The following is an 11,136-nucleotide window of genomic DNA, read 5'->3' as shown; positions in this document are numbered from 1 at the left end:
TGAGCCGGTTGCATCTGAAGCCCAGGCACATAGTCACGCGGCGGCCTGCCCTCAATTTAACCTTCAACGTAAACCCAAATCTTCCTGGACATCCACACAAAATATGGGAAATATTGAACACTCACTGGCCATTTTATTAGGCACACCGCTACAACTAAATGACACCCAGCAGGCAATTCTCCGTTTTGACTGAAAATGTCAACGAGGGAACCATTTTCCAAAATGTTACTTGGACTTGAAGCTTGATCCGCTCCGTGCTGACTTCACTGGATTCTATAAAAAGAGTGACATCAAGTGGCCACAGGGCGCAAGTGCACTTTAGGAAATACAATACTGTACAATTTTCACTCCAATGCATCTTTATTTATTTCATACTAAATGGCACTGTTTGCTTCACTCAAGAACAAAAAGTGCCAACGCTACAAAACATGATGGTAAGAAAAAATGTATAAAACTGTCTTGTATCACTTATAGCCATGGAACAACAAAAGACATACTTTGTATTCCTAATTTTGGCTCAAATTGACCCGCTCAACTGTCTGCATATGGAAATCTAATGTGTTTTTCGTAAAAAGTCTTTTAAGTGCAATTATGAATTGGGGTACCGAACTACCTGACACGTTCGTCGTCACCACAGGAATCTTCTACTGAGGACTCCCGAGGCCTACTTCCTTGCTGCAAATACTGCAGTGCAAGAGAGTTTCACTATTTGTCCAGCAGAGGGCAGCGTGCATCACAACCTCTTTGTGTCAGAAGCGCGTTTGAGACGGCAGACTTTGTGGCTTTTGTGTTTTGATTCTGCTCGTGGGTTTTACAAAGTCTCCGGGGTGGTTGTTGAGAGCTCCTTATCACTCCATGTCATGCATACATTCAAACCTATCACTCCTTGAATGCTTCGATATGACAAGAAGTTTGCTCATCATTGCGGAGGACACTCAATCACTTTGGGATGAGTTTGAGGCGAGGACTCTCCTCCCTTATCTGGCCGCTCCGGCAGCCGAGCTGTCAGCACATTCGGCAGCCTTAAATGGCATTGAGGTTGTATATCCGTGAGTGTGCTCGTGAGCAAGAAGCGGTCCCTCTCACAAGGCCCGAGACGATTGGTCCTGCCCGAGTCAAGGCCAACCGGACCACCACAGTTGGCGTCACGGGCAAAGCTCCCTTAAGGAGTGCGTTTCCACTATTTAATGTCATCTGTCACCCTCGCCCGCATAGGCGACCGTAAATCTTGTGGCCGAAAGTAAACGTGTGTGGGCAGTGTTTGTGTGTATGCATGGCAACCCGCAGATAGTGATGCATGTCGCTTGATGTCTCCAGTTGGCCAGAACAGCAATACATGAAGAGAATATGGCGTTTCCATTTTTTTAAGATAATAGTACGTAGTAGGGTGGCCAGGTGGTCGTCTGGTTACATGCAAATGTAGACTGTAGGAGGTGTTTATTTGAAATAACTTTAGCAAAATCAGAGCGACTATGAATGCTGCTAAAAACAATAACAGTAACGGTCATGATATGTACCCTCAAATAGCAGTCTGAGGCACAAAATAAGAGGTTTTGTGTTGCCTAATCATGAAAATAATTACATTTGTCAAAACATACACACACACACAAACACTGCAAAATGAGTCAGAAATTTGAACCCATCTTCACCCGTCAATTCCCAAAGCTTCATTATAGCAAAAGACCCTTCCCCTTTCGTGCCCTGAGCAATTAGAGGAGATTATTTTGGGCCCGGGAAGAAAATTATAAATTCCCAAAGAGTCCTTTTTGGGTAAAGCACTGCAGCTCCGCTCCTTGTAGACGAATGTGTTGTTCTGATGAATGCGCACCACGGTTTGGCTCTGCACGTCACACTGCTGCACGTGAGTGGAGCCGAAAATAGACTTCCAAGATTATTTCATTGGAAGTTTATGGAAACTGTGTTGAAATATCTGCTGATGATGAGTGTTAATGTTGCTTGGTCTAAATGGGAATTAAAAAAAAAAAAAAAATCCGAGCCAGGCCGCCGTACTTGTCGCTGCCAGCACGTTCTGGAACAGTCAATTGATCAATTGAATCATAAGAGTCGTGTGTCCTTTACGCAGAAAGCCGGCACAGGACAAAAGTTCAAATCAATGTCAGGCAGCACAAAAATACTAAACGTGAACGGGTAAATATTTACGGACATGAACAAACTCTGCGGACAGTCAACGCAGTGTCGCGCCGTGCGAGTCTATTGGTAAAAACTGGAACAAACTCAATTGCAAAGCTTCGCCATTTATGGTGCTTAACGGCACAGCTTGCAATAAATTCAACCACCAACTGACTTTTCCAGTAAACATCTTAAGTGTGCTCTCCCGCTCTAGCTTTGGAACTTCCCTTTCTACTTTATGCCACTGGAAGCTTAAAAACTGGACAAGTATCTGAAATACGACTCATGTTGTTTATTTTTTTTTTCTTTCATTTTGAATTGAACTGAGTGATTTCAACCACGAAGTGGATGTTAATTGTGCTGGTGTGTTTTTTAAAATATCGTTATTTTCACCAAAGCGAAAAAAATATTGGTGTGGAATCACAGAGGGAGATAAATGGACTTGTTGGACATTTGACCGATCATCTTTTGTTCAACATAAATCCAAAAGAAATGTTTTTTCTTGATCAGGAGAGGAGAGTAGTTTAATATTCCCGTCAAAGAATTGCACATAAATTGGGCTTTTAATTAGCATTGTACATTCGACGATTCACCCCGTCAACTATACCATTATCGTCACATTATGATATTTCTGCAAGATGAAATTTTCGATCCAGGAAGAATCTCATAAACAAGAATTAAATCAGAAATGGTTCACAACCTGATTCAAAAGTTCACTTAAAAATAAGCATGTACAGTCCAATCTCGTTGCAACGTACCTCGAGGCACATTCCGAGTCGGTACGTTATAACGGTAGTTCGTCCTAACCATTTCCAATAAAATGGCCGCCGACTACAATGTATACTACAATATGAACATTTATAGTGGACCACTACAAAAACTATCCACTCAGCACAAAACAATGTCAAATTCTGATGAATGGCACATTTACTCTCATGGAAACCCCGGTGTGTTTACAACAAAACACAAAACGTCCAAACGTCATTGGCCGACGTAAAACAAAGCTCACGTTAAAACTTATGTAAGTCACCGGTACAATGAAGGCTTCTCTTGATGTTTACCTTCTGCAGGAGACGATCCAGACGGCCTCGTGCTCGTTGCCGCGTCATGTGCGTCGGTTGCCATGACGGCATTCGTACGGGTCGGTCGGTTACGCGGTTGACAATAAAGCGCCGGTGGCGTCATTGCACTTGTAGACTCGCCTCGTGCTCGTTGCCGCGTCATGTGCGTCGGTTGCGATGACGGCGCCGGTCGCCCTGGCATGCGTACGGGTCGGTCGGTTGCGCGGTTGACAATAAAGCGCCGATGGCGTCATTGCACTTGTAGACTCCAGTCGAAAGAAGAAAATGTTTTGTCGCTGGCTCAACCGCCGCTTCCCGTGAATCAAACTGTGCAGCGGCAATGACGGTTCTAACGGTAATTCCATCTGCGAACGGCTTTTCACTTGCGCCAGCCACCCTTTCACCAGCACAAAAGGTTAAAACGGGGGTATGGCAGGAACACATTGTACTCGATTTATGATTTATTTTGCATTGGACTCACACTCAGTGACGCTCACGAGGTGGTACGAGTCACGGTGAAGAATGCACCATGTCCTCGCGGGAAGCCGCGTGGGTCAAGGGAGCAATTAAACGCAAAGGTACACAGGAGGGGATGTCATATACATCCTCTCCGTTTGACGTCTCAATCAGACTTCGGCCCTGACATCAAACTCAGAGGCTGCTAACATGCTATGCTAGCACCTTTCGTTTTCTTCCTCCAAGTCGTTTGTTTTTGTAGACCAAAGGAAGGACCAACTGTGGCGCAGAAGGAAGCAATCAGTTCAGGAGTCAGATCATTTCGTCCGATATACTAAAAATATCAGAATTCAGTCTGAAATTGTAGAACGTGAGAATTTGTGCAAAGACTTTGGTTGGAAGTTATCTGCCACGTGCTTTTAGTCCAAAATCATACAAAGCAGCGTTTGGTTCGGAGTTTTGCAAGCACAATAATTCAGTAATTGCTGAATAATCATACAACACAAAAATGTGTCAGAGGCTGTATGAACACAAAACTTGGATTTGAAATACGACGACACCAAAATTTGTCGAGTCATGGTACGAACACAAACATTAGGTTGGCAATGGTACATACGCATAAGCTTGAACATAGAGAAATCAAATCGAAAATTGAATTACACAAAAATGAAATCGGAAATCGCACAAATGTAAAGCTACGGTTAAGAATTCTACACGCGAAATGATATAAACACAAAAAGTTTGTCTGACAAACACAAGAATTTGGTTGGAAAACATATCATGCGAGAGTTCTGTTGAATTTTTTGGGGCAAAAAACAGAAATTGATTGGAAATCGAAAAGCCACAAGAATTGAGTTTCAAGAAGCACAAACCCAAGAAATTGATTTGTGATCACCCAACACAAAGAAAGATCTCAATCCGAAATTGTACCAACATAACAAATCAGTTTGAAATTCGGCAAACAATGAAAATGAACATTCAGACTTCTCGTCTTTACATACAACAAACGAAGGGCCCGTTGGCTCACGTGAAGTCCCAGTACACCATAAAAAGTCCCGGTGCTGGTATTTTTGTATCAAAGCGGAATAGGCCCATTTAAAGGTCAGGCTGAAAATCGCTTGTCATCGTTGACGGGATGGCAGCAGTCAGTTCCGGGACTGGAGCAGGTAACCTCATCACTTGGTCGAGGAGCTCGGAGAAGTGACGCACAAGCGTCAAACATCCTGTGACACGTAGGAAGCGGCCATCTCCTGAGTGGGTCTGAATAACAGGAGACACACACACACACACACACACACACACACACACACACACACACACACACACACACACACACACACACACACACACACACACACACACACACTCATACTGTACTGAAATTTGCAGACAATGCACCTTTTGTTTGCGTGTTCATTATGTGCCCTGACGATGGAATGAGTCAGTATCCTGTCTAGGGGTCACCAGGTTTCTCCTCGGATAAATATGGTTCTGCCCCTGACTGTGTGTGTATGTTTGTGTGTCCATATACTTGACGGGATTCAATCGTTTATTTTACCCCTAATTTTTCTTCTATTTGGATTCATTACGCAAACATTTCCCGCAGCAAAGACAATGAAAGGTGATCAAAGACGCCGGGAGTGCTCGCTCTCTTGCTCTCTCTCTCTCTCAAGCCTGAAAACATTTGAGGTGGAGGTCCGATGTTTTGGGTTGATCATTCCTCTCGTGTGTCTCCTTGTTTACATTATAACTTTTCGTTTGTATTTTCGGAGTCGTACGGAGGCCTCACGGAGAGAGAACTTTTCCTTGCCTAGTGCCAAGATCCACCAGGAAGATCTTATCAAGGCGGCTACGATCATCCAAACACGCTCGCTGCCTTCGTTCGTTTGTTTAGATTTGCAATCCGTGTGCCCGTTATGCAACAGGCCCGCTCTAAAGTTTCAAAACCTCGGAGCCAATGAGCAAAATAATATTTTTGCGCTTACCGGGAGTCACCTTTTTGAAATGCCTTTTTCCAAGCGGGGTTGGTCGACCACACTTGATGGACTAAAATAGTGCAAATATTAATCCGCCAAATGATAAACATCATACTTGTTGACTGAACATCGGATTCCGCACTAACCTGAATATGTATGTATATATATATATATATATTTTTTTTTTTAAGGTTTTGATGGCATGTTGTAGCGTTTGCAGAATGTGCTTGTGTGTGTGTGTGTGTGTGTGCGTTTGCAGAATGTGCCGCTTGGGCACAAGAATGCAACTTTTTTCTTTTGTCCTTTCTCCAACTAAATAAAACCTTTTTAAGATGTTCAACACTCACTTCAAAACAGCAAACGATCATTTTGCTTCCACGACTGAACATGTTCTGCCGCATGTTGTATTGACACAATGTCACGATTCCGACATAATATATGGAGCGAGATTTGTTTGTGTTCTTTGGCGCCAACTTGATTTTGTCAAATGTAAAAGAATGAGGGAGGACATGTTAGAATGAAACACGGAGAGTCATTCCTTCACGTCTTGACTCTTTTGGGTTGTTTTGGCTTGACTGGGTCAAGAATGTTTCCCTGAGTGAAAATATTGTTCATGATTGGCTTTGTTGTGGCAGGCTACAACAGAAGGATGTGGAGTTTTTGATTATGGCCCGGTTGTGGGAGGCAAAACTCGGTGACCTTCATTTTAACTTCTGCCCCACATTGTTTAGCCCACTGGCTCAAAGGTTTGTGAGCAAGATTGTCTCCAAATTGTGCAATAAACTCTTACAGGTGTTTGCTTTTTTTTTTTTTTTTTTTTTGCCCAAAGTCTGGGGGCCCCTCCAGTCTACAGGATTGTGAAAACCGGACTCAGCTTTGGTGGAGCAGTGCAAGAGGCACGATGAGGTTGGGCTCACTTGCATGACTGATTTCAGCAAGACGAAAACTCTACCAAAGTGCAACCTTTTCAACAATTCAAATAATGAGATCAGTGGTTGTCAACAGCGCAACTCTGCAAATCGTCATCGGGTTGAAATGTCACACTCTGGTCACTTCAGTTGGTGTTCTGAATCCGCTACCTGACGCATGCGGTGGGACAGCGAGCCGTGCAAAACACGGGAAAATGCCAGCTTTGACGGCCAGTGCGAAAAAGGCTTCCGCTTATCATCGAAGTACTGCAAGGCTACGCTATCACCTTCGTGCAAAACATGCAGCGACGCCTTCAACAGTTTGTCTTGACTCAATACAAGCAAAGCTAATCTGCCTCAAGAGCTGGCTGAAAGAGGAGAAGAATTCCACTTTTATTTAGTGGTTATCGAATCTCACTCGGCAGCACGCTCGTGAAGACAAAAAAACGCTATGGCCTACATTGCAACATTTCAGACACATGCTGGAATTGCAAATCAAACTTTATATCAAAATGTTGGTCTGTTAACCCAAATTGACAAAAAACGTGTTTGGCTTCACACGTGCATGCTTTGCCTTTGTCCGCATTGGCACGTTTTGCACTCTTTCCCAGCCAAGTGTGCATATGCATGTGTTCAAGCTGTTATCTAGGGCATTATTCCGCAACACCTACCAGCGTGTCAACACCTGCACCTTGGGGTGGTGGGGAGGGCTTTAGGCTGACGCGTGAGTTTTGGCAGGTTCTGGGTTTTGTGACGCTCTCTAAACGAGCATGTGAGCAGACTGTAATAATGGGCACATATGCTCACAAACACACAGCGGCTATTTTTAGGAAAGACTCGCACTTTTATGCTTCACTCGTCAGTGTTTGTGCAGTTGGGGGGTAAGGGGGGGTGGGGGGGTTTGCACTGGGGCAAGAGTGGGACATTAACAAAAGGACAAAGAACACTGGTTCGTTCGTTTAGTGCTTCACAATATTTTTTGTGGCATCATCTTTTTTTTTTTTTGTTCCTTTATATGCTAACACTGGTTGGTAATGCTAATCTGTGCTAACACTGCGGCTTGGTTTAGCTTTTGGCTTTGACACATTTGTGCTTTCGGGTCGTAAGTACACTGTAGGGTTAATGATCGTGACCGTTGGATTTCCCATTCCCGTTTTTTGCCTATGGTACCACGGTTTCGTAATTGGACGTGTCTGGTTGTTATCAGACAATGAGGAAAAATAGTGGTTCCCTGGTGGAGGTCAGCCGGGTAACCTGTCGATGGCCTCATCATGGAGTCGCAATGCGGCAACATAAGAAGACACAATATTGCGTGTTTTCGGATATGAGAGAGAGAGAGAGAGAGAGAGAGAGAGAGAGAGAGAGAGAGAGAGAGAGAGAGAGAGAGAGAGAAAATAAGGTGATGACCACTGACACATTCCTGTGTGCTTTTATGTGCGTTGGATCCCATCCAGCTGGAACATAGCGGTACGGTGTCAAAAGAGCATCGCGTCTCAACATGCAGGCAGCCAGTGGAACACGCGCTGACCTGACTCGACAGCATTCCTCCCCCTCCTCTCTTGTTCTGATCGCCATTCCCTGTTTTCCTGATCCCACATTAGAAGCTGTCTAGTCTCTCTGCAAATGATTGAGCAAATTCTTAATCCTGTGGGGTTCATATGAGATACTGAAAGTGGTCTGCCGCCAGGGGCCTTCCAAGCGAAAACACTTTCAGGAGCACAGACCGACATTTACAACTTGAATGAAGTGGTAATCATTTATTTCCTATTTCTTTTATCTTCATTTCATCGTTTTGTCTTGGCCCTGCAGCTTCGTGGGTTTATTCTGATTGTTTTTTTTTTTTTTTCCGACCAGATTTCAAGTTCGATGTGGGAACAAGGATCCATTAAGTTGAACCAACCACTGGAATCTCTTATTTTTTTTATTGTACTGGTAAAATGTATTTTGCCATACAATGAGCTACTATTCCTGGCCAGGCATAAATTTTGCAGCACGCTCAGTTGTTTCGGCAGGTCAGTGTGAACTGAGATTATTTCCAAACAAAGACTGGCTTTTCTCACCATTCAATGAGATGCCGTGAGCAGTCATCGGCAGAAAATATCATTCTGCTGAATTGTATTAATCAATACTTTCGGTCCATAGTGGCTCCCCAATGTCCCGCTTTGTATTTTCACGCCTCTCGCTCGTTCAGATGTTTTGAGAGGTTCTTGGTCTGGCTGGGCCATTCGATGGGCTCGTAAACTTAAAAGGCAGCCGTAAAAAGTTAGTCGCTTCCCCCTTAATGGAGAACAACAGCTGTTGGAGTCAAGCTGTGGCCGTGATCATGATCATGTGTCCGAGGAGGGAATCCTACCAAATGTCCTGACGCTGGACAACCAATGGAACGACATAAGAAAGGCTGATTTGTGAACTGTTACACCAACCGTGGCCAATCAATCAAATTCTTTGGAATTACAGTTTTGGACCATAAACCAAGTTTCCCAAAATGACCACTTTGTGAGCATCAGCCCTGTCATCTTCCACCAAACTCAAATGACTCAAGATTTGAGCATGCAGGAGGTCCGCTTCCGACGATCATGCGGGACTATTGCCTAAAATATCCAAGGAGGGGAGATTCCCGAAACATGGCAAAAGAAACGCACAATAACGCACACAATGTGTTGCACCAGCTGCGGCCAGGGGCTCCCATTCAGGTTCCTGTCATACAATGGCTCATTATGTCGAACCCACTCCGCACTCGCATACAATGGGGCAGTTTCAGGCCATCAGATTAGCAGCGACTGACCCCCTTCCCCACCCTGGAGCGACTTCCTCTTTCCTTCCAAACCAATCGAAATGCAGGCTAGGCGTCAAATGTAACGTGAAACCAGGAGGGATGGCGTGGGGGTCGGGAGGGTGTTGGTGGGGGGGTTGTGGGGGGTCTTGGCACAACACTTCAAACCTCAGGCACAGGGAGGGGAGGGGTGCTGCAGTATCAACAGCCCACTCTCCCACACAAATCGTCCTAGTCTCGACTTGCACTGTTTGCAAACGCCAGCTGCCACATGCAGGCCGCACCAAGACTAGTACCGAGACTTTGCCGATTTTGGGACATCCATTCCGGGATCGTATCGATGGAATGATCATTCAGTTTTAACAACGTGTTACTGGTCCGAGGCTGTCTTTCCCGGGGGTTCTCGGATGATGCAGTGTGTGCTCTCCTTCCTCTCCCCCCAGCTCAGCTCCGGATCCTCCTGCAGCTGTGAGGTCGGCCCCGACGGAACCAAGAAGAAAAAGTCCAAGAACCTGTAAGTGATCCCGCGGCTTCTCGGTGGTGCATGTACGCTCCTGCCTTTTGCTCTTAAGCATGTTATATGTCTGCAAAGGCCTCACCAAATCTGGATTTTGTTCAACACCGTTATCGCTACCCGATTCCTGCCAACATCTGAATTTTTCAATGTCAACAAAAAAATCACTTCAATGTCCAACATGGCCTTGAATTGATTACGAGCAATTGTGAATGGGACATTGAGTAGGAACTGTCAGATATGTAAATCTCGATACTGTACTACCAATGGCCTAATCAACTAAATCTCGGATCTCTACCTTTTATCAAGATCTGCAATGGACAAGGTCCATTCCGTATGCCGCCAAAAACTCAGCTATGTGAACCCAAGTCAACTCTATCAAGACCCGCAATAGAAAGTGATATTTTGTTCCTTGTGTCACAATTTCACAAAGATATTTAGAAAGTCGGATATGCGGACCACGACAGTACATATTAAATAAGTGAAGAAGAAATTCTGGATCTGTACCTTTAGCTGGATCTGAAATTGAATTGAATCCGTTTTTGTTTTTTTTTACAATGCTCCACTACTTGACAAATGATATTCGAAACGACAGCTGTCGAGACTACGATGCTGCCAATGTTATATTAAGTAAAACGGAAATCCTGAATTCAGACAAGACCCTTGCTACAATTGAAAAGTTACTTCTTTAGCCCATCCCCTTTACAAATCCATTTACAGTCAGCTATTTGAACCACGACACAACTAATGACAGATCATCAACTCAAGTGAGAGAGAAATTCAGCATCCTTTTGTCGGAAGCTGAAACAAAATTGTTTCGTTCTGTCCAGCCACTTGAAGTGGACATTAGAAAGTGTGAACCACTTGGCCCATATCTCCACTTTAATCAGGATCTAAAGCGTAATTGAACAGTTCCTTCCATTTTGCCAATTAATGGCCTGGCGTGCAAATGACAGTGTTTTCAATTTTATTGGAAGCTCTTGTGTTGTCATATGAATTTCTGTTTGCACGGGTGCGAGTGGATAAACCTCTTATTCGGATTTTCCTCACGTGGTCATTCCTCAGAAAAATATCTATTTTGACTATTCCTCAAAATGTAGGCTCTCATCGTGGACTTAATGAAGTGCTAAACGATGGGAGAAGACTGTGTGTGTGTGTGTGTGTATGTGTGTGTGTGTGTGTGTGTGTGTGTGTGTGTGTGTGTGTGTGTGTGTGTGTGTGTGTGTCGCCAAATGTGTGCCTCACATTTTCAACTGTGTGTGAAAATGTGTGTGTGTGCGTGTGTGTGTGCGTGTGTGTGTGTGTGTGTGTGTGTGTG

At 44.3% G+C, this 11,136-nt stretch overlaps 1 protein-coding gene across 1 annotated transcript in view; it reads left to right on the top strand.

Annotated features, from left to right (window-relative positions):
- rgs3a (regulator of G protein signaling 3a) overlaps positions 1 to 11,136 on the top strand; it is an 83,485-nt gene that overhangs the window by 52,359 nt on the left and 19,990 nt on the right. Inside the window, exon 20 of the mRNA XM_019879596.1 lies at positions 9,748 to 9,818. Within this exon, the coding sequence (XP_019735155.1) occupies positions 9,748 to 9,818 (71 nt within the window). The remainder of the gene's footprint in view (positions 1 to 9,747; positions 9,819 to 11,136) is intronic.

The sequence above is a fragment of the Hippocampus comes genome, unplaced genomic scaffold (assembly GCF_001891065.2).
Source record: "Hippocampus comes isolate QL1 unplaced genomic scaffold, H_comes_QL1_v1.1 scaffold183, whole genome shotgun sequence".
Lineage (NCBI taxonomy): Eukaryota > Metazoa > Chordata > Actinopteri > Syngnathiformes > Syngnathidae > Hippocampus > Hippocampus comes.
The sequence above is the reverse complement of the archived record's forward strand: the minus strand, read 5'-3'. Positions and strand labels throughout refer to the sequence as shown.